The 23,611-nt window shown below is 41.2% G+C and overlaps 1 protein-coding gene across 1 annotated transcript; it reads left to right on the forward strand.

The window, feature by feature from the left end:
* The first annotated feature begins 1,323 nt into the window (after window positions 1-1,323).
* On the forward strand, window positions 1,324-23,107 carry LOC129480252 (lysozyme-like protein 1). The gene is given in 6 exon segments (XM_055273991.1): window positions 1,324-1,359; window positions 1,361-1,440; window positions 4,136-4,299; window positions 4,811-4,969; window positions 21,995-22,073; window positions 22,872-23,107. Coding segments are annotated over 6 exon segments (588 nt in total). The 3' UTR covers window positions 22,942-23,107.
* The last annotated feature ends 504 nt before the right edge of the window (window positions 23,108-23,611 follow it).

Here is a 23,611-nt window from a genome sequence, read left to right on the forward strand (position 1 = left end):
GTATATTTACATCATATCTGAAAACTTGCTAAGCAAGCATTTTTGAAAAAGAAAAAGACAATCTGTCTCTATTTTCTCACTGGTAAGATCCCTATTTCAAAGCATTTTGAAAAAGATGTTTGAGGGAAAAACTTATACATTTTCTCATATTATAGACTGTTCACAAGAAAAGTTCCACTAATGGCTTCTAAGGATAAAAAAGACCCTCAAGCAGCTTGAAATAACAAAAGTTGAAATTGAAACTCTGCTGAAAAATTATGTTTCATCTCTAATATTGACAAATGTTGAAACATTTGATAACACAGTGTGCTATCTTCCTGATATAAGCCCATGTGAAAGGCAATTTGGCAAATATCTAGCAAAATTACAAAATTATACCCTTTGATCCAGCAAGATATTTTTGTAAAGGTACAAATGACATATGTACAAAATTACTGGTTGTAATATGTTTATAATAGAAGAATAAAATAAGTGTTCATCAATATGAAATTGGCTAAGTATGCTATGTTGTATCTGTATAATGCAATACTATATGAACTTAAAAATAGATTTCAACAAAACCTTTGCATTATTGGCAAATGGAATTAAGAAAATATAACGATTAGTTAGGTGCAGCCAACAATAAACTTCTACTTAGATCTACAGATTCCAATGAGAATTCATTTCAAATGTGTCACTAAATCTGAACATTGAAATAGACCTTGAACACAGCTCTTTAGTTATTGATTCACAAAGTGTTAAGCCAAATTTTTCAAAAATAATAAAATCATGTTATTACAAAAGTATTTTATTAATAATAATTTGACTATAGCAAAGAAATGTGCTGTTAATAAATTTTTAATGTTAATTTTACCTCTATGTCATTAATTTTCAAATTTTAGTTTTGTGTATGTGGATAATTTATGTAGCATATTAGTACAGAGGTACAGAAGTATGATTTATAACTTAATGTACATCTAAAGAGGATACATGCTTAACTTTCTTTATTAATGGAATTTGTGATAAAGTTTGCAGACTGTTGCCTCAGAGAACAGCTCTCACTTGGACGGGAGGCCCTGGCCAAGTTGTGTAATGAGAAGGGTTGTTGAGGGGAAAAGAAAAAAAACAAGAGGTATTAAGCCCCAGAAGACAGTTATCACCTGCCTCAGAACACAAGCATGCAGGATGATATAGCTTTCAGTGCCAAGAAGTAGAATTCTAGCATCTCTAGGTGGTGAGAAACAAAGGACTAAGAATTTTTCTTTCTCTAACACTCTAAAGAAAGGTTCTTGAGGTAGGAAAGGATTACTTGGGCCTTGTTAGAATCACACATGGCTTCAGGGGATGCAGGATGCTCACCTGAGCTGCCAGTCACCGACTGAGTAAGTGGAGCAGTGCTTCTTCCGCAGACTCAGCTGAGAAGTCAGCCTCTGGGGCAAGCACCAGGAATCTGCCTTTTCAGTAAGACCTAAATTACTCTTATGAAGCCACCTGTCCCTGAGATCCAGCAATGGCAGGTTCTTAAAGGATGTAGAACATGATGCTTGGGGTTATCATTGCTGCGGGTTTTCTTTTGACTTGTTTGAGATCAGTAAAATTCTAAGGCAGGGGATGGAAACCAACTTTATTTGTAAGCTCTGCATCTTTTTTTCTTTTTCCTTTTTTTTTTTTTTTAGACAGGGTCTCTCACTCTGCTGCCCAGGCTGGAGTGCAGTGTCACAATCATGGCTCACTATGGCCTCAACCTCCCAGCCTCAGGTGATCCTCCCACCTCAGCCTCCCAAGTAGCTAGGACCACAGGCACACACCACCATGCCTGGCTAATTTTTGTATATTTTGTAGAGACAGGGTCTATCTTTGCTGCCCAGGCTGGTCTCAAACTCCTGGCTTCAAGCAATCTGCTCGCCTCAGCCTTCCAAAGTGCTTGGATTACAGGTATCACCCACCGTGCCTGGCCTTAGCTCTGCATCTTAAACCTGGTTTGTCTGTCCCTCACAGCTTAACACAATGCTGTACACCACTGACTGGCATGCTGTCTCTGAAAAGGGCCAGATAATAATATGTTAAGCTTTGTGGTCTATACAGCCTCTAACACAATTACTCAACTCTGCCACTGTAGTTGGAAATCAGCCACCAATGATATATTACTAAATGGGTGTAGCTATGTTTCAATAAAACTTTACATACAAAAGCAGGCCTGGTTTGCTGACGCTTGCTATTCACGTTTGTAATGTACATGCCCCTCATGCAATGCGGTTCCTTAACTTATTGCTTAGTCACCTTAAAGCCTCACTTGTTACTTGGTGCAGTGGCCTTGCTGATGACTACTTATCCCTGTTTTGGGACTAGCCTTTCGATGCAGGAATCCAGCCCCAGGGAGAGAAACTAATGACTGGAGAAGTTTCTAGGCAAGTGCAGAAAATGACATGGGATGAACATATGTAAGAACATCAAGTTCAGGATCCCGAGTAGTTGCCAGAAATTTCACTTCACCCCATCCCAGCAAGGCTGTTGTATTTGGGGAAGACATTATTTCAAGAGGGGAAGAGATTGTGGAAAATCGGTAGGCAGCAGGAGATGGCGCTCTTGATCCTACTCCCATTTCAGATGATTCCGCAGGTGTCTCTTTATTGCCCCTCTGCTCCCCCAGGTGCTTTCCTCCTTTTGTGAGGCATCGTCATCCATCCCTCTTGCTCCCCAGTCAGGCGCCAGACTTTTAGGAGGCCCCCTGGAGCACTGGTGGTGAAGCTTAGCAAAACAATGCGTTTGCAATCTAAGATAAAACACTGGTACTTTGGGCTGGGCATGGTGGCTCACACCTGCTATCCCAGCACTTTGGGAGGCCGAGGTGGGCAGATCACAAGGTCAGGAGTTTGAGACGAGCCTGACCAACAATGTGAACCCTGATCTATACTAAAAACACAAAAATTAGCCAGGTGTGGTGGGTGCCTGTAATCCCAGCTACTCAGGAGGCTGAGGCAGGAGAATCGCTTGAACCTGGCAGGCAGAGTTTGCAGTGAGCCGAGATGGCGCCACTGCACTCCAGCCTGAGCAACAAAGTGAGACTCCATCTCAAAAAATAAGTAAATAAATAAATAAATAAATAAATAAATAAATAAAAGCACTGATACTTCGGAAGCAACGCTCCCACATTTGGAACTGAAGAAAAGAAAATGAAAGAGTAGGTGCTTAATCTTCACTCTTTGATAAACCCCCAAACAATAAATCTTAAAGTTTTCCATACAGGCCCATGTGTCTTTCATCTCTGGCTGAAATGGGATGTCTGTTTCTACACATCCAGTTGACCCTTGAACAAATGTAGGGGTCACGGGTGCCAACGCCTGCTCAGTTGAAAATCTGCATGTAACTTTTGACTCCCCAGAAACATAACGACTCCATAGCCTACTGCTGACTGGAAGCCTTATTGATAACATAAATAGCCAATAAACACATATTTTGTATGTCCTAGATCTTCTATACTGGATTCTTACAATAAAGTAAGCTAGAGAAATGAAATGTTATTAAGAAAAGAATAAGGAAGAGAAGATATATTTACTATTTGTAAATATAACTATTTGTTAATAGTAAATATTTACTATTATATTATATTTACTATTTGTTAAGTGGAAGTGGATGATCATAAAGGCCTTCATTCTGGTTGTCTTCACACCGTGCAGGCTGAGGTGGAGGAGGAAGAGGAAGGGTTGGTCTTGCTGTCTCGGGGTGGCAGAGGCAGAAGAAAATTCACGTATAAATGGACCCACACAGTTCAAACCCATGTTGTTCAAGGGTCAGCAGTATAGGGAATGTTTCGCCTTGTATTCTATTTTTTTATTCATAGAATTAAAATAGAAATCCTAAAAATGCCCCCTGTGGTTTTCACCTGGATGTGTATTAAGGAGGGTTAATTTTTTTCGCTTGCTTAACCCTGAAAACACAGCATTGACTTGAAAGTTACAGCATGGAAAAGCATTAAGGAGACAGCCTGCAGTCGCGTTCCTTCCCTGGACTGTAGAGTGGCCGGTTTTCCCTGATGGTGGCTCTGAATGACCAAAGTGACAGGCAGCATCTAGGCAGGGCTGTGCACAGTCACCGCTGCTGGATTTCGAAGTTCTTGAATCAAGATCGTCTGACCCGTTCTCCTGCTCTTTGGCAGGTTCTGTCTCCGGCAGGCTTTGAGGATGAAGGCTGAGGGCATTCTGACCCTCATTGGCTGCCTGGTCACAGGCGCCGAGTCCAAAATCTACACTCGCTGCAAACTGGCAAAAATATTCTCGAGGGCTGGCCTGGACAATTACTGGGGCTTCAGCCTTGGAAACTGTGAGATTCTTTCTTTCCTGCTTTCTTTCTGTCCTTGACAGAAACCCTGAGATGTTGAAGGTCCTGGCCACACTCCCTGCTGTGTCTTCCCAACTACCCCTGCTCTGCCCTCACCGCACCCAGGGGTGGCTGCTAGCCTAACTGTGGCTCTCTGGGTCTCCTCTCCTTCCTCCCCTGCCCCTCATTTCCTTATTTCTGGAGTCCTGTCCTTACGACACCAGCCAGGGAAGGGGAAAATAATGCCACCTCTGCTGGCATCGTGGGGAGTGGGGGGACCTGACTTTTGGTCTAGATTAGGCTCAGCCCCTGACTGGGTGTGCAGCTTCAGGTGTGCCATCCCAGCCCCCAGTGTGCCTCTCGTGTGCCCCCTGGGTGCATGCCCACCCTGCCCTGCCCAAGGTGTATTGGGAGGAAGCAGTCAGCTAACAGGGATAAGGAAACTCGCCCTCAGACCAGGCTTAGAGCAAACGATGCACTTCCTTTGCTGGCGTTTCTGGGTACCCCCCTCCAGGGATCTGCATGGCATATTACGAGAGCGGCTACAACACCACGGTCCAGACGGTCCTGGATGATGGCAGCATCGACTACGGCATCTTCCAGATCAACAGCTTCGCGTGGTGCAGACGCGGAAAGCTGAAGGAGAACAACCACTGCCATGTCGCCTGCTCAGGTGAGGCTCTGACTTTCCAGCGATGCCATCCTCGGGACCAGGCGAGAAAGCTGACAATGGGATCATCAACCATGTTTTGCTTTAACTAAAACTTGGAGTTCAGGCTTGCAAATAGGTCTGTTCCAGATTGGTAAATTATGCAACAGTTTCCGAGGTGACACTCAGGATCCTGCAGCTGACTTGTCCAAAGATGATTTATTCCTTGTAAGACGGTTTTATGAAGCCCTCCGCTAAAGCAGGGGGATGGACAAACAACCCTACTGCCCTTCATGTTAGAGATATTTGATGTCTTCAGTAAGAAAAAGGAAGCTGCCTGCCAGCCGTTTTCCATAAGCAATTCACTCAAAGGATGAAGTTTGTACTTCTTTGTGCAGAATGAGATGAATACAATTTAGATTTCTTTCTTTTCTTCTTCCTTTTTCTTTTCTATCTTTCTTTTATTTTTTATTTATCTTTTTTGAGATAGGGTCTCACTCTGTTGCCTAGGCTGGAATGCAGTGATGTGATCATAGCTCATTGCAGTCTTGACCTCCAGACTCCAAGCGATCCTCCCTTCTCTGGGTAGCTAGAACTACAGGCACACGCCCAGCTATTTTGTAATTTTTTTGTAGAGACAGAGTCTGGCTACGGAGTCCCATTATGGGGTCCCACCTGGGCTGGTCTTGAACTCCTTGCCTAAGGAGATTCTCCTGCCTCGGCCTCTCAGAGTGCTAGAATTATAGGCGTGGGCCACTATATTTAGCTAGCAAAATGTCTTAAACATTAGAAATTAAGCTAGAATTTACTTTCACATCTTCTACTTTAGTCATTCCAGAAATACATATGAGCACAGCATTGAGGATAACAAAATACATCAAGCATGAATTCTGCTTTACCAAACTTTCATGTGACATGACAAGAAAAGACAATATGTGCTTACATGAAGTTAAATCATGTAAGGAGGAGTGCGCTGAGTGCCATGGGCTTCAGAGGAAAGTGACAGTATTAAGAAAACCGTGCAGCCAGGCACAGTGGCTCATGCCTGTAATACCAGCACTTTGGGAGGCCGAGGCAGGTGGATCACCAGAGGTCAGGAGTTCAAGACCAGCCTGACCAACATGGTGAAACCCCGTCTCTACTAAACAATACAAAAATTAGCTGGGCATGGTGGTGGGCACCTGTAATCCCAGCTACTCAGGAGGCTGAAGCAGGAGAATTGCTTGAACCCGGGAGGTGGAGGTTGCAGTGAGCCGAGATTGCACCATTGCACTCCAGCCTGGGTGACAGAGCAAGACTCCGTCTCAAAAAAAAAAAAAAAAAAAAAAGAAAAAGACAAAAAGTAAATCATGGAAAATTCTGTAAACACAGTGATATTTGACCTGAGACTTGGAAGATAGGGAAGATTTGGGTAGAGATAGAGAAACGTTATCCCAGGCCAGGGGAACAGCAAAAGCAAAGAGGTGCCTGTGGGAAGGTGTGAAGCATGAACAGAGAGTAGGGAGAGGCTTGTTTTTTTTGTAACAAAATGACATGAAGAGAATCCCAGGAAAGGCAGGTGGAGAGGCTAACAACCACCTAAGTGTGAAAAACCCAGGCTAAGAGGCTTTCACTGATTTCTGCCTGCAAGAGGAAACCAAAAGAGGTCAGTTAATTAAGCATTGATTCAGCAAGCTCAATCTGCAAGCAGGGTGTGGGATGGATTAAAGCAGAGACCATTTAAGTGTCACTGCAGTTATTGAGCTAAGTGCCACAAAAAGACTGAATGATGGTCATGGTTGGTGACATGGAGAAGACTGATGCAAGAGATGCTGAACAGGCAGAGGGCAGAGCTCAAAGGCATCTTCTCTGTGTTCCCTCTAGAGTGTAAGTCCCTTGAGGGCAGAGTTCTGCTTCATTCACTGACATATCCTCAATGTCTAGAATGGTGCCTGGCCATTGCAGGAGCTCAATAAATGTTTATTGAATAAATGGACAGAATGAGGAACAAGAGTGAAGTCAGAGAGTCATAAAATATTCTATTGCAAATTCTTTCAGAGCAGAAAATAAACTGTTTTAACTTCTCTTTGCCACATCCAGGAGTCTCCTCCTTATTGAAGGGGGATACATCCCAAGACCCCCAGTCGATGCCTGAAACTGCAGATAATACCTAACCCTGTATATACTATGATTTTTCCTGTACATAGATACCAGTGACAAAGTGTAAGTTATAAATTAGGCACAGTAAGATGTTATCAACAATCAATAATAATGGGATAATTATAACAATATACTGTAATAAAAGTATGTCAGCAGCTTCTCTGTGACCCTCAAAATATATTATATTGATAAAACTAACCAACCACTGCTGAGTGTAAATGAAAACTTGGAAAATGAAACTGCAGATAAGGGGGAACTATTGTACAAGATAATCAGTATATGGGTTTGAATGTTTGAATGACTGAATAATATGTTAAGTTACCTAGTATATTGTCCCTACCCTAACATTGATAAAGAATGATCACTACCTCCTGAGATAGATCTCCCGATTGTTGGTCAGCCCTTAATTTAGAACATTCCTTTGTTAGGCCAAAGTCTATCTTCTTCTAACCTTCTATTATCAATCCTAGTTTTTCCTTCTGGGTTTATTCAAAACAAGTTTTCTTTATGATACACATAAAAACTTATTAACTGTGTGCAAATGATTTATAAGTATCTCTCATCTCCGGTTTCTTATCTTCTGAGCTAAAACATTCAGTATATTCACTTTCCATAAGCATGACTTTTGAACCCTTCCCTGTCCCAGTCAATCTTATTAGCATTCCCTAAGAGCTCACCAATGGAGTCTTTCAGTTAAATATGAGGATTAAATGTGTGCATTTACCTCCCATGATGGGCTGAGCCCCCAACTTCCAAATGTCCACTCTCTAATCTCTGAAATCTCTCACTCTGTTACCTTACAAGGCAAAAGGAACTTTGCAGATGTGAGGAAGGATCTGAGCTCAGGCAGGGGAGATTATCCTGGACAATGTGGGTGGAGCCAATCTAATCTCGTGAGTCTTTAAAAGCACAGAATCTCCAATGATAGAAGAAAGAGAGATTTAAAGTGTGAGAGGGACTTGACCCATCATTGCTGGCTGTGAAGATGGAGTAAGGAGCCATGAGTCAAGGGGTGTGAGTGCTCCCTAGAAGCCTGGAATGGCCCTCAGGTGACAACCTGCAAGCAACAGGGATCTCAGTCCAACACCCATAAGGAACTGAACTCTGCCAAAACTCAAGTGAGCAAGGAAATGGATCTTCCCGCAGAGCATCCAGAAAGGAAAACAGACCTGTGAGCACTTTGACTTCAGCCGTGTGAATCCCCTGGCACTCTTCCAGCCATCGGAACTGTAAGGAAATTTTGCAGTGTTTAAGCCACTACGTTTGTGGTAATTTGTTAGGGCAGCAACAGAAACCCAATACCCCTCTCCTCCTTCTTGTTGTCCTACCAAATTAATACTAAAGGGATTTGAGAATCAATAAGATAAAAAGGTAAATCCACATATACAAGATAAATGGAAGAGGAAACAATACCAAAACATTTAGAAGCTGGAACGCAGGAGGCAAGTGGTGACTAACTTAGTGATTAAAGAAATCTGAATCCTAAACCTGCAGAGAGAAAGCTGAGAAGCAAACATGGAACCAACAACAAAAACAACAGAAAGCTCTGAAATCAGTAGCATTCGCTAATTCTGGAAGTTAGAATGAAGACAGATTACAGACAGGAAGATATATTCAAAGTTCACTTAAGGAGTAGTTAGAACATCCAGTCCCTTCCTGAGGCATTCACCTACTGACTGCCCCTCACTCACCCTGGCAGAATACTGGGACAGTTTCCTCTAGACAAGTAAAGTAGAAAACCTCTCAACCGAGACCTCAACAGTCTTTGAGGGTGAGAGCTCCAAACCACAGACATGGGAGATTAAGTTATAGTTTCTATAGTTCCAACCACCTTCTCCACTCAGACCCCACGATGATGGCAGCCAGGCCAGACTCTCCAGATGAGAAGATTTTCTTCTAGGGATCTGGCCAAATTGAAAGGAAATTACTAATGATTCTGAGTGGGACTCCCCAGTGAACAAGACTGGTCAAACTACCTGCAGTGAGATCCACAGCTGAAAATCCCTACCTCTGAGCACAGGGCTCTGCCAGCCTTTAGTGCCCCTCTCTTAAATAGATGCAGAGAGCCAAGGCTCACCAGACTTCAGAGGAGTAGCAGTGACATGAAAAAAAATGAGGCAGAAACCAAACAGATAAAACTTTTTGAAAGCAGAGTTTATGCAAGGAAATGAAAATTTGAATCATTCATATCTTCAGATAGATAAGAGAGGATGCTTGGATGAAACAAAGCAAGATTTTTTTTTGAAAAAAAAAAAAAGAGAAAAAGGAAACATTCAGAGAACCAAATAAAGAGCCTTTGGAAATTAACAATATTATAACAGAAATGGAAAACTCAATAAAGTAGTAAGAAGATAACACTGAAGAAATCTCTCTAAAAGCAAATGCAAAAAAAGAGATGAGTGGAAAATAGGATAAATAAGAATGATAAAATAAATGGATATAAAAATATGTTTTAGCAGGAGAGAAGAGAAACGATAGATAGGACACAACCTTTAAAAATCATTTCCAGAACTAAAGAGCATGTGATTTCAATTTGTAAGGTTCATCACATGACCAGTACAGCAGTCACTCTTTGTCTATAATTTTGCTTTCCATAGTTTCAATTACTCATGGTCAACTGTGACTCAAAAGTATTAAATAGAAAATTCCAGAAATAAACAATTCATAACTTTTAATTGCATGCTATTCTGAGTAGTGTGATGAAATCTTGCACCATTTTGCTTTGTCTTATACTGGATATAAATTATTTCTTTGTCCAGCATACCCACATTGTATACACTACGTGCCCATTAGTTACTTAGTAGCTGTCTCAGTTATCTGCCTTAAAAAGCATAGTATATATAGAATTTGGTACTATTCATCATTTCAGAAATCTACTGGGAGTCTTGGAATGTATCCCCCTTGGATAAAGTGATTATTGTACACTCACACTCAGGAACATCCTCACACAATTTCAGAACACTATAGAAAAACAGAATATTCAACAGGCTTCCATTTGAAAAAAAAGTTCCATACAAAAAATCAAGCATCAGAGTGACATCAGACTTCTCAACCACAACACTGGAAGCTAGAAGAAAATGGAAAAAGTCTTCAAAATTCTTAGGGAAAACCATTTCCAATATAAAATTCTGTGCTACCAAATTATCAACACATTTTGAGCATAGAATGAGTACATTTTCTGAGAACCAAGTTGTTAAATTTTTTACCTCCTGTATCATAAAGAATCCTGGCTGGAAGATAGAACAAAGACAAACTGGGTAATTGGAGGAGAATATTAATAAAGACTCTACTTACAAAAATCTGATCAAATCATAGAAAAAACATGGCAATAGTGAAGTAAGGGATTAGGGATCACAGGCAATTACCACCCCCTTGCCCAATGAGGAATGGAAAGAGAACTATGACCAGCACCGAGGTACAAAGGGTCTGCAGGGAGAGGACAAACTTCTAGGATCTGAGACCTTCCTTCAAGGGACATGACTTGTGCTGAGTGACCTGACAGAAAGAAAGCTGGAAGATATTATATGTGTATCCCAATCTCAGTGTCCCTCCTCTGTCCCTTCCCTGCTGATGCCTACTCTTACTTAAACCCCTTCAGAAGTCAGAGGACATGGGAGACCATTGACGGCAACTGTGTGCGTCAGCCTCTGAGTGCACAGAGCATGGTGGAGAAGCATAGACAGTGGATCCATCAGGGCAAAGATGACATATTCAGTTCACCTCCCATGCACCCTCTCTCACAAAACTATAGGAAAACATGCTTCACGAAAAGGATAAACTAAAACAATAAAGAGGAAGACATGGTTCAGGAAACAAGGGACTCGATAAGGGAGAAAGGCAAGAGGAATGCCCAGCCTGACTGTGAAGGATGATCCCAGGATGAGCTTTTATTATAGATTTCTAGTTACACCTCATTATGGTCAGAGAATATGGTCTATATCAGCGGTCCCCAACCTTTTTGGCACCAGGGACCAGTTTGCAGAAGACCAATTTTCCATGAACCAGAGGGAGGAGGATGGTTTCAGGATGATTCAAGCACATTACATTTATTGTCCACTTTATTTCTATTATCATTACATTGTAATATATAAGAAATAATTATACAACTCACCATAATGTAGCATCAGTGGGAGCCCTGAGTTTATTTTCCTGCAACTGGGCAGTCTCATCTGGGGATGATGGAAGACAGTGGCAGATCATCAGGCATTAGGTTCTCTTAAGGACCATGCAACCTAGATCCCTTGCATGCTCAGTTCACAATAGGATTCGCACTCCTATGAGAATCTAATGCTGCCACTGAGCCAACAGGAGGTGAAGCTCAGGTGGTAATGCAACCAATGGCAAGTGGCTGTAAATAGAGATGAAGCTTAGCTCACTTGCCTACCGCTCACCTCCTGCTGTGCAACTTGGTTCCTAACAGACAATGGACTGGTATCTGTCTGTGGTTAGGGGGTTGGGGATCCCTGGTCTATATGGTTTCAGACCTCTAATATGTCTTTAACCTTGTTTTATAGCACAGCAAATGTGTCTTATGGTGAATATGCATTTGAAAAAAATGTGTATTTTATATTTGGTGGGTAGATGTTCTATAAATGACTGCTATTTCCTTTCTGATTTTCTTACTGAGAACTTATTAGACAGATCTTACTAGAACTATCATATAGTGAGAGATACATATTGAAATTTGCAACTATCATTTTGGTTTTGTCTATTTCTCCTTTCAGTCTTGTCCATTTTTGAAGCTTTGTTATTAGGCACATATTCATTGAGGACTGTTACGTCTTTGTGGTGAATTGACCCTTTTATCACTGGAGTCCATGTTTCTCCTTAACTCTGGTACTATTTCTCATCCAGAAATCTACCTTATCTGATAGCAATATAGCCCACTCTCACTTTCTTTGGGGAAGTCTTTGCATAATATGTTTCTTTCCATCCTTTTACTTTTAACCCATCTGTGTCTTTATATTTAAAGTGAATTTCTTATAGATAGCATATAGTTATGTGTTGCTTTTATATCCATTCTGGTAATTACTGCTTTTCAGTAGGAGTGATTAAACCACAGGTCAGCAAATGTTTCCTAAAGGGCCAAATGGTAAATATTTTAGGCTTTTCAGGTCATATGGTTTTGACTGCAACTACTCAACCATGACAGAATGTGAACACAGCCATAGAAAGTATGTAAATGAATAGGACTGGCTGTGTTCCAATAAGGCTTTATTTACAGAAACAGGAGGTTGGCTTGTGGGACATACATTGTGGAACCTTGATTATATCATTTACATTTAATATGATTATTGATATGGTTAGTTTTAAATCCCATCCTGCTATTCTGTTTTCTGTTTATGCCATCTATTCTTGGTTCCATTTTTTCTGCCTTCTTTGGAATTTTTAAAAAAATATTTATTATTTTCTTTCATTTCCTCCATTGCTTTGTTAGCTATATCTCTATATTGTTTTTAGTAGTTACTCTAGGGTTTCCAATAGGCATCATTATCTTATTACATTCTACCCTCAAATAACACACCACTTCATATATAACATATGAGTTTCTTAACAGTATTCTTTAATTTTTCTGATTTCGTCCTTTGTGCCATGTTGTCATGCATTTTTCTTCTATATTTATATACCTCACAATCCATTTTTATTATCTTTGCTTTAAACAATTGTCTCTTAAATAAATTTTTAAATGAGGAAAAGGGTTCTATAATATTTATTATGTATTTACTATTTCCAATACTCTTCATTCCTTTGGTGGATTTATTTGGGGAAGTAGTTAATTGATATCACTTTCCTTCAGCTGAAAGAACTTTCTTTATCTTCTTTTTAGTTTGGTTTTGGTTTTTTTAGACTAGAGGTCTACTAGCAAGCATTCTCTCTGCTTTTGTTTGTCTGAAAATATCTCTATTTTATTTTGATTTTGAAGAATATTTTCTTTACATATAAAATTCTGGGCTGACAGTTGTTCTCCTCTCAAGTTGTTGCTGTTTTGAGACAGGGTCTTGCTCTGTCACCCAGGCTGGACTGCAGTGGCATGATCACAGTTCACTGCAGCCTCAACTTCCTAGGCTCAAGCAATCCCCCCACCTTAGCCTCCTGAGTAGCTGGGACCACAGGTACATGCCACTATGCCTGGCTGATTTTTATTTTATTTTTTGTAGAGATGGGTGATATGGTTTGGCTGTGTCCCCACCCAAATCTCATCTTGAATTGTAACTCCCATAATTCCCATGTGTTGTAGGAGGAACTCAGTGGGAAGTGATTGAATTATGGGGGCAGGTCTTTCCTGCACTATTTTCTTGATGGTGAATGAGTCTCACGAGATCTGATGGTTTTAAAAACAGGGGTTTCCCTGCACAAGCTCTCTTTTTGCCTGCTGCCATCCATGTAAGATGTGACTTGCTCTTCCTTGCCTACTGCCATGATTGTGAGGCCTCCCTAGCCATGTGGAACTATAAGTCCATTAAACCTCTTTCTTCTGTAAATTGGCCAGTCTCAGGTATGTCTTTATCAGCAGAATGAAAATGGACCAATATATGGGGTCTCGCCATGTTGCCCAGGCTGGTCTCAGACTCCTGGGCTCAAGGGATCCTCAGCCTCCCAAAGTGCTGGGATTACAGCTGTGAATCATCACGCTCAGCTTCAAATTGTTAAAGATATTCCATTGCCTTCTGGCTTGCCTTGTGTATGATGGGAAACCAATGATTTTCTTATCTTTGTCCCCTGTATGTAATATGCCTTTTTCATCTAGTCATTTGTAAGATTTTCTATCACTCATTTTCAGCAATTTGATTATGTGTGATATTTGTGTTTATCTTACTTGGTATTCATTAACATTTTGTATCCCTGAGTTTATAATTTTCATTAAATTTGAAAACATTTGTCATTCTTTCTTCTAATACTCTTCTTTTCTCCTTCAAGGATTCTAATGGCACATATGTTAGATCGCTGATGCTGTCCCATTTATCACCACGGCTCTTCATGTTTTTAGCCTTTTTCCCTCCCCATGTTTTATTTTCAGTAGTTTCCATTGTTATGTCTTCAAGTCCACTGTTACTTTTTTTTTTAATGCTAATCTATTAAGCTTATTGATTGGATGTTTCTTTTCAGATACTGTATTTTTTATTTGGTGTTAGGCAAACTTTTGTATCTCTCATTTCATTTTATTCATGTTTTTCTTGAAGTCCTTGATATAAGTAAGCATGTTTATAAGAAGTGATTTAAATTTCTTATCTGCTGTGGAATCAACTGTCATTTCTGGGTCTTTCCCTTGACTGATCTTTCTCCTGGTATGTGTCACATTTCCCTGCCTCTGCACAAGGAATCATTTTTTATTGAATATATACACAGTGTGTGGGTTGATGGCTGTTGTGAGTCCTCGAGTCTTGTCTTCCTAGTTTAAAAGAATTTCAACAAGAGATACACAGCAAAGGAGATGTAGCATAGACTAATTTATTGAAAAAGAAAAAGAATATTTTGAAAGTTAGGTGCAGAATGGACCGTACACCCTGAGAGAAACTTCAGGGCAGGCTGCTCGTAAGGATGAGACATCAAAGGCCGGCGTGAGGGATGCTCCCTTTAATGGAGTCTTCCATGATTATTCATAAACGGATGGGAAGAGGTGTTGCTAGTAAGCAAGTTCTGGGCGGTCCTCTTGGTGCATTTGCGCAGTAGCTGTACATGGTTGTTCATATGTCACATGTCTCATTAGCATCTTACATCTCCATCCAGGTGTGTGTTTTTTATTATTATAATGAGCAAAGCATCAGTCTGAGGACAGGTAAAGTCAAAATGTGCATGTTCCCTACAGGGGAAATTCCCTTCTGGAGACAGCTTTGTTTGAATGAGCTGGCCTACAGTGTGGATGCTGAGGCTCCTGGTGTTGACTGGCCGGTCAGCACAGTTGCCGTACCCCGAGGATACGGTTGCTTCCTTGCCTCCCTATCCTGCCTCATATGCAACATTGTTGAGTGCTAGACTACGCTGTCCTCCTTCAAAGAGTGTTGAATTTCTTTTGCCAACCAGTTAAGTTTATTCTGATCAGTGTAACCCTTTTAAGACTTGTTCTTAAACTTTGTTAGTGAAGTTCTGGAGTAGTCTTTATGGTAGGGCTAGTTTAGTCCCACTACCAAGGCATAACTAAGCATCCAGTGTCTCTTTTGAATGTGCTGAGGGATTCAGCAAGGTCTATTCCCTCAGGCTAGTCAGATATCAAATGTCTTGTAGCCCCATGAGGTCTGTAATTGCCCGGCTCCTGGGGTAGTTCTCTGCCTAGCCCTGTGGAAATTTACCTGTGCATAACCAGTTTAGCCTTCAGTCAAAGACTGGATGGAATCCCTTTGCAGATTTCTGCTGCTCTTCTTCTGGGTAGCTCCTGCCTCCCAGGTATTCTCCACAAAATCTGAGCTGCCTTGGTGTCTGATGTCTGTCTCCTCCTCTTAGATGGGCATCCCCTGCCTGGTTCTACTTCCCTGGTCTGCAGAGCTCCTCTGGGCAGAAAGTCATGGCAGTCACAGGGTTCACTGTGTTTTTCTCTCTTGCAAAGATCATGATCCTGCAATGCCGGTTGTCCATATCCAAAAACAATTTTTCATCTATTTTGTCTAGTTTTCTAGTTGTTTACAGTGGAAAGAGAAATCTGTGACTCCATCGTGGTCATGTTTGACTTTAAATGCAGATTACAAATTTAATATTGTTCAGTTTCATTCCAATTAAGGAAGCCTGGGACAAGGGTCTATCTGCAAGACAATCTCAGATTCAAAGAAATTAAAGTGTTGGACGGTTCATCGCCAGAGGTAAAAGGACACTCATATCTGTTTTCTTATCGTGAAGAGCATGGGATTTTCGGGGATAGCCTTAAAATAGAAAACAAGATGTTGGTTTTATACACTAACCACCCTCCATGGCAGGCCTCCCTTAGCCTCAGGCCAGAGAGGCTTTTATTAGAACAATGTCATTCTGTCCCACATATTACAGAAGTAGGGACATTTGTCATGGGAAACTGAAAAAAAGTCAGCATTAGGGTGTGTTTACAAGGTACGTGATGTTATATGCATGTACAGCATAGATACACTTCATGCTCATTTTCTTCTTCTTCTTTTTTTTTTTTTTGGTAGAGAAGGGGGTCTTGCCACGTTGCCTAAGCTGGTCTCAAACTCCTGGGCTCAAGCGATCCTCCTGTCTCGATCTCCCAAAGTGCTGGGATTACAGGCGTGAGCCATGGCACCCAGCCCGTGCCCATTTTCTGAAGCTAGACAGTCTCCTCACTCTCATTCCAAATTGTATTCCTAAAATTCCTTCCTACTTTCCCTAAACTATTTGGACAGAAAATTGATGCTATATTCATATATACAAAGCATACATAAGCACACATGTTCATATACCTACACATATACGTACACACAGTGTACAAAATGCCTGATGTGATGACAGTATTTGCCCCCAGCAGCACAAATTTCATTAAAATAAGAGCATTTGAGGAAAAAATGATTACTGACTCTCTATCTAGTGTACTCTAGTGCACTTATATTAATCTTATTTTTCATCACCCTGGCATCTGAATTGACCTTTGTCATCTCAAGGGGGAAAGAGATGAACATCAAGGGCATGGCGGCTGCTAGATTTCACCTGGGAGGCAGGAGGATGCCGAGGACAGACACAGATACTTTGAAGTAGAACTAACATAACTGAAAATAGCACTGAAGCTCTTTTTGTGTAAATTGTTGCTGTTTTCTGTTGGATGTGGAAGAATAAATGATTCTTTGCTGTTCAACATAACCCTTTCTTTATTCATGTTTGACTGGACAGAACTGTCTATTTAAAGTAAATTGAGCAGAAACAACTATTGGCAAGAGTCCTCATTTAAAAAGTGCCATCTTAACTCATTTCTGCCCCTCTGCTGCCCTTCTGTGGCTATTTCTCGTAACGACATCTCAGTGCTTAGGGCTGGGGGAAGGGAGCTTTTGATTTCCCAGCCCCTACTTTCCCTAACATATTTTCCCAAGCAAATTCAGTCAAGTCCAACTTTCAAAACATCCCAATTGTGCAACAAAATGCTCTAACAAAGTAGGAGGAGACAAACAACTGTACTCGGTGTCCGCTTCCTGGTCCTATATGGCCCGACCCTCGAAATCCTTCCAGGGCATTGCCACAAGCAAACTGCCCTGCCCCAGTACAAAATGTGGTCTTTCTGTACATGCCTGGGATAACCTCCAATCCCAGAATAATAGAATGTGATCTGCTTCTTCCTCACTATGTATTATATAATCTGTGTCCCTCCAACCTCTAGAGACCGCCCCAAACCCACATCTCCCAGAAAATATGCTAGACCACTTCCAAACACAAACCACAGTGTCTCAGCATTTACCAAGCACCCAAAATAAAGTGTCTCTAAGTAGCCTGAACATGTATCAGGTACCAAATGCTTAAATTTGGATAACCTCATAGATAATTACTTGAAAAATTAATAAAGTATATTTTAATTATCAACTTTATTAACATATAGTGTTTCATGAGCAGGAATCTTTGCTTAAGTGAATTCTGTTGGAAGAAGAGATCAGAGGAAAACAGAAGTTAAGCCCTCTATCAGAATACAGGCTCATTAACCGGGTGTGTGACCTCCTCCGTTTATGGGGATAAAATGGTACCTACAGAAATGGTTGTTCAGAGGACTGATGGAGATTTTGCATGAAGAGATTTAACATGTGCCTGACATAGAGTAAGATTTCTATAAAGCGTAAGCTAGTAGTAATAGCTATTATTATCCGAAATATTTATATGTTGAGAAGATAGGCAAGAGACTTTTATAAGCTGATATAGCTTCAGTTTTCACTGTAGAATTGTACACCAAATGCTAGCAAATTTGCATATGTTGTTTCAATTGCTATCTCTTACAGCTGATATATTTTGTTAGTTTTTCTCCTGGTTAATAGAATTTTGTTGTAAATAAAAATTGAGTCACATTCAGAATAAATTTGCTTAAAAGAAATCTGTCACTACCTTTATCTTCTAGTTAAGCCGAACTGAGAAAGCCACAAAATTAGCAATTCAGGGAAATAGCATGCTCGAGGGAAAATTCCACTTTCAACAGAGTTAACAAAATAATCTGGTATTACAATGCTCTATTGAAATGCAATATTTTATGCTAGCATTTTTTTTAATTTTTTTTTCTGGTATCAAAAATAGTGCATTTCTATTGTAAACAAATTTTAGAAAATACGCAGCAAAGACTTAAGAGCATTGGTGATCCCACAGTTAAGAGCCAATCCTTCTTATAGTATTAGTGAATTAATGACTGTCTTTTTTTTCTAAACCAGTGCTGTCTAATGGAACTTTCCGTGATGATGAAAATGTCTTCCATCTGTGCTGTCAAACATGAGAACCACTAGCCACGAGTGGCTGTAAAGTATCTGAAATGTAGCTAGAACAAATAAGGAACTAAAGTTTTAATTATGTTTAATGTTAATTAATTAAAATTCATAGTTTTTGGAATTTTTCCCAGCTTTAGTGAGATATAATTGACAAATCAAAATAGTATCTATTTAAAGTAAATAACATGATAATTTTATGTTTGTATACATTGTGAAATGATTATTACAATCAAGTTTAACGAATCCATCACCTCACATAGTTACCGTGTGTGTGTGTGTGCGTGTGTGTGCGTGTGAAAGAGAGAAATTGAGAGAGAGAGAGAGAGAGAAAGAGAGAGAGAGAAGAACACTTAAGATTCTGGCTCTGTCACCCAGCCTGGAGTGCAGTGGTGCAATCTCAGCTCACTGCAACTTCTGCCTCCCAGATTCAAGTAATTCTCCTGCCTCCGCCTTCTGAGTAGCTGAGACTACAGGTGCGTGCCACCATACCTGGCTAATTTTTGTGTTTTTAGAAGAGATGGGCTTCACCATGCTGGCCAAGTTGGTCTCAAACTCCTGACCTCAAGTGATCCACCCATCTCAGCCTCCCAAAGTGCTGGGATTACAGGCGTGAGCCACCGTGCCCGGCTACTCTCAGCAAATTTCAAGTAAGCAGTACGGTATAATTAATGGCCACCATATTGTACATTAGATCCCCAGACCTTCCTCACCTTATAACTGAAAGTCTGGACCCTTCCATCAGCATCTCCCCATTTTCCTCACCAGCTACTGCTCTACTCTCTGCTTTTATGAGTTCAACTTTGATAGATTTTGCATATGACTGAAATCATGTGGTGTTTGTCTTTCTGGGTCTCCCTTCCTTCACTTAGCACAATCTCCTTCAGTTCATTCATGCTGCTGCCAATGTCAGCATTTCCTTCTTTTCCATGACTGAATACTATTCCACTCTCTATATAAACATATTTTTATCCATTCATCTGTCAACAAATATAATTTAAATGTAAATTGTCACATGTTGCTAATGCCTGCCATATTGGCATTAGCCAATACAGCTCTTGATGGATATTTTTATGATATTGGGAACTTAACGTTGCATTGGGAGCATTTCCCCCATGTTATAAAACATTCTGGGAAAACATAATTTAAATGACTATTTTATTAAATGAAGGTATTATGATTAATTTGAACATCACTGATTATGAGGCAATTAGATTTTTTTCTTTTTAACTCTTGTAAATAAAGCTATAGTAAACCACTTTGTAAAGAAATATTTGTCTAGTGTCATGACTGTTTCCTTAGGATAGATCTGGAGAGAGAAATTATTAGGCAAAAGGATAAACACATGCTGCTCTAAACACATGCTGCTATGTTGGTTTCCTGAGATGTTGAATCAATTGTACTCCCACCAGCAAGTATTCCAGAGAACCTGCCTCTCTGCGCCCTTGTCAACATCAAGCATTACCCAATTCTCTAAAAAAAAAAAAAAAAAAAAAATTGCATAATTGACAAGCAGAAATGAGATCAAGTGGTTTGAGTATTTTTGCCCTTGATTGGATTGGTGGTTGTGGTGGTCATGGAGATGGGCCTCCCAGATCCCCTGCTAAGGGAAGACATGCCGCCCCCGCTGCAGTTGTGTGATGATCAGACAGTACCTGCCACCTGCTTCAGGACTGGCTTCAGGTGCAAGTTGTTCCCTTCCGGGGTGACCCACACCCAGTGACATGTGAGGCAGAGGCATGCGGACCTGGCATGTGGGACTGACTTGGGCCACTCTGATGGGCAGTGCTCACTCGGGAGCTCATGGCTGGGCTGCCCAAGGAACTGCTGGGTCGGCATCACAAATGGACATCTCCGTCTGCCCATCCTGCTTCCCCCACCCCATTCCTTTCATAGGTGTGGATCCCTGAGGAATATCTAGCACCCCAAACCAATCGCAGCATCTGTTCCTGGAGACCCAAATTGCAACAGAAGTGATGTTGGACTTTTAAATTTTATTTGCCTTTTTCTGTCATGTTTGTGTTGAGAAGGATTCTGAGGCTACTTTTCAGGCAATCAGGAAAGAATGCAGATATCAAATAATACATTTCAATCAAAAGATTTGTTATGTCTGAAGCAATAGAAAATGTAATAAATAGCCGGGCACAGTGCTGGCTGTAATACCAGCACTTTGGGAGTCAAGGAAGGAGGATCACTTGAGCCCCAGAGTTCAAGACCAGCCTGGCCAACATGGTGAAACCTTCTCTCTACAAAAAATACAGATAATAAAAATGGCCTGGCATGGTGGCGCATGCCTGTAGTCCCAGCTACTTGAGAGGCTGAGGTGGGAGGATCACTTAAGCCCAGGAGGTTGAGACTGCAGTGAGCTATAATCGTGCCACTGCATTCCAGCCTGGGTGACAGAGTGAGATCTTGTTTCAGAAAAAAGGAAAAGTAATAAACGTAGAGATAGATGTATTTGACTTAAAACTTAAAACTTACTGCATATGAAAAACACCCTAGACCAGGTGCGATGGCTCACACCTGTAATCCCAGCACTTTGGGAGGCCGAGGTGGGTGGATCACTTGATGTCAGGAGTTTGAAACCAGCCTGGCCAACATGGTGAAACCCCATCTGTAGTAAAAATACAAAAATTAGCCCAGCATGGTGGCACACACCTGTAATTCCAGCTACTGGGGAGGCTGCGGCAGAAGAATCACTTGAAGCCAGAAGGCAGAGGCTGCAGTGCGCTGAGACTGTGCCATTGCACTCCAGCCTGGGTGACAGAATGAGATTCTGTCTCAAAACAAAAACAAAACAAAACAAAACAAAACCCTGGATAAAAATTTTTTAAGGCACAATTTGAAATGACAATAGACAAAATTTAATATTTACCTCTAAAGAGATCTTATATGTCAAACTAACCCAAGTAGAGAAAACATTGTGCTATCCTGTCTTATGTGCCGTTTTTTTTTCTTAAGACAGAGTCTCACTCTGTTGCCCAGGCTGGAGTGCAGTAGTGTGAACACAGCTCACTGCAGCTTCAGCCTCCTGGGCTCAAGTGATCCTCGCACTTCAGAATCCCGAGTAGTTGGGACTAGAGGTGTGCACCATCACGGCTAATTTTTTACTTTTTGTAGAGATGGGATCTTGCTATGTTGCCCAGGCTGGACTCAAACCCCTGGCCTCAAGTGATCCTCCTACCTCAGCCTCCCAAACTGCTGGGATTACAGGTCTGGGCCACCACGCCTGGCCTGCGCCTATTTCTTTAGGACATAAAAAACATTCTTGCGTGGCATCTTCTCTAAACACATTTCCAAAAACCCTTCAGGATTGGGCTCTTCTTCTGAAACGTCAGGTAGTGCAAGATGAAAATGGTCTTAAAACAACAAAAAAAGTTCTTTTTGAAGAAGCTTAACGAAAATGAGATTGTGGCTTTGCAGGCAAAATCATAGTTCTTCCAACCCTCTTGATCCAAAAAGACTGAGAAAAGTGAAGGAAAGTTGAGTTGGGGTCCCTTTCCAACAACAAAGTCTCGCCTAACCCTGATGACCTCTCTTTTTACAGCCTTGATCACTGATGACCTCACAGATGCGATTATCTGTGCCAGGAAAATTGTTAAAGAGACACGAGGAATGAACTATTGGTAAGAGTGTTTCCTTGGGAGACTTGCGCTGTCGTGGGCAAAACCTAGTGTGTGTATTTATCACAGTTATGGTGGAATTGACAAACTCACCTCCACAGAGTGGTACAACCAATGGAACAAGACCTTGTCTATATTCTCCTCCACCGGTGTGTGGGTGTGCAGTGAACACAGAAGTACATAGAAGGGGAAAGGAGAGACGGGATTGGGTTAAGACAGTTTGCAATCGCTTTTCGTATGAACATATTCCAAACAATGGAGAAAGGTATTTTCTAAAGTGACTTGGAAAGGGTCAGTTGAGTCAATCCAACAGAGGGAAAAAAAAAGCTTGAGTTTGCTCTAGATTTGGATAAGATTTTGGAGGTTACAGCAACATTTTGCAGGGAAAGAGAATGAGCAGCAGCGAGAGGAAAGTGAGCAGGTCTGTGTCATGGTGACTCAGCAGAAAGCGTCCCCAGCATTGAGCCTGGGACCTTGCACTCCCTGCTGCTGTGTTCTAGTGAAATTTGCCAGCCGGCCCCACTCAGAGAACCCGAATTTTCAGAGATGTGGGTATGTCATGAAATGACCCATCCTTATAAAAGTTGATTGCTTGTTGCTGAAGCTAACAATGGCTAGGAGAAAACCAGGAGACAAAAGTCTGAACTAGGCAAAAGGACAGCGTCCTTGAATCTCAGAAGCACATGAAACCCAACCCAGATTTCTGCTGGCGATTTTGGTTAATTTCTGTAGACTTTGAAACTGAGACGATTTGGATTGTCATGCTTCTTTCTGCTGCTCTTGCTTCCCTCTCGTGCTCAGGCAAGGCTGGAAGAAACACTGTGACGGGAGAGACCTGTCCCACTGGAAAAAAGGCTGTGAGGTTTCCTAAACTGGAACTGAACCCAGGATGCTTTGCAGCAACGCCCTAGGGTTTGCAGTGAATGTCCAAATGCCTGTGTCATCTTGTCCCGTTTCCTCCCAATATTCCTTCTCAAACTTGGAGAGGGAAAATTAAGCTATACTTTTAAGAAAATAAATATTTCCACTTAAATGTCTTCACCCTGTCTCAGTTTCAATGATGTCATAATAGCATGGTGTTAAGACTTGAAAAATCACCTCCACAATGCTCTAGCCTTGGAAGAAGCAAAGCTCCCTTCTTCATTGTAGGGAGTCCTGGTTTCTGTGTCCCTGAAACTGCTGCTCATTCAAAAATAAGACTCCCTCATCTTCAGGGCCATCCTCAGAAACAGGACGCATGCAGAAAAGTGAGGTTAGGAGCTAGGAGCACCTGAGGGGCCGAATCCCCTTAAGAGTACCCCAGAAAGACTGTCTATGCATGCACGCCCACAAACCTAGACACCATTTATCTACCTACACACACACACACAAGAGACACGGAGAGACAGGGCAACTGAGATTCACTGTTTGATGATTGAAATTCTCATAAAGGTTCTCAGTTGTATTTTCTGTATTTTGTATTCTGCATTTTCCAAGTTTTTCCTGACATAGTTTGCTATTAAAGAAATACGTCACCAGGCGCGGTGGCTCACGTGTGTAAT

This window comes from Symphalangus syndactylus, chromosome 4, assembly GCF_028878055.3.
Source record: "Symphalangus syndactylus isolate Jambi chromosome 4, NHGRI_mSymSyn1-v2.1_pri, whole genome shotgun sequence".
Classification (NCBI taxonomy): domain Eukaryota; kingdom Metazoa; phylum Chordata; class Mammalia; order Primates; family Hylobatidae; genus Symphalangus; species Symphalangus syndactylus.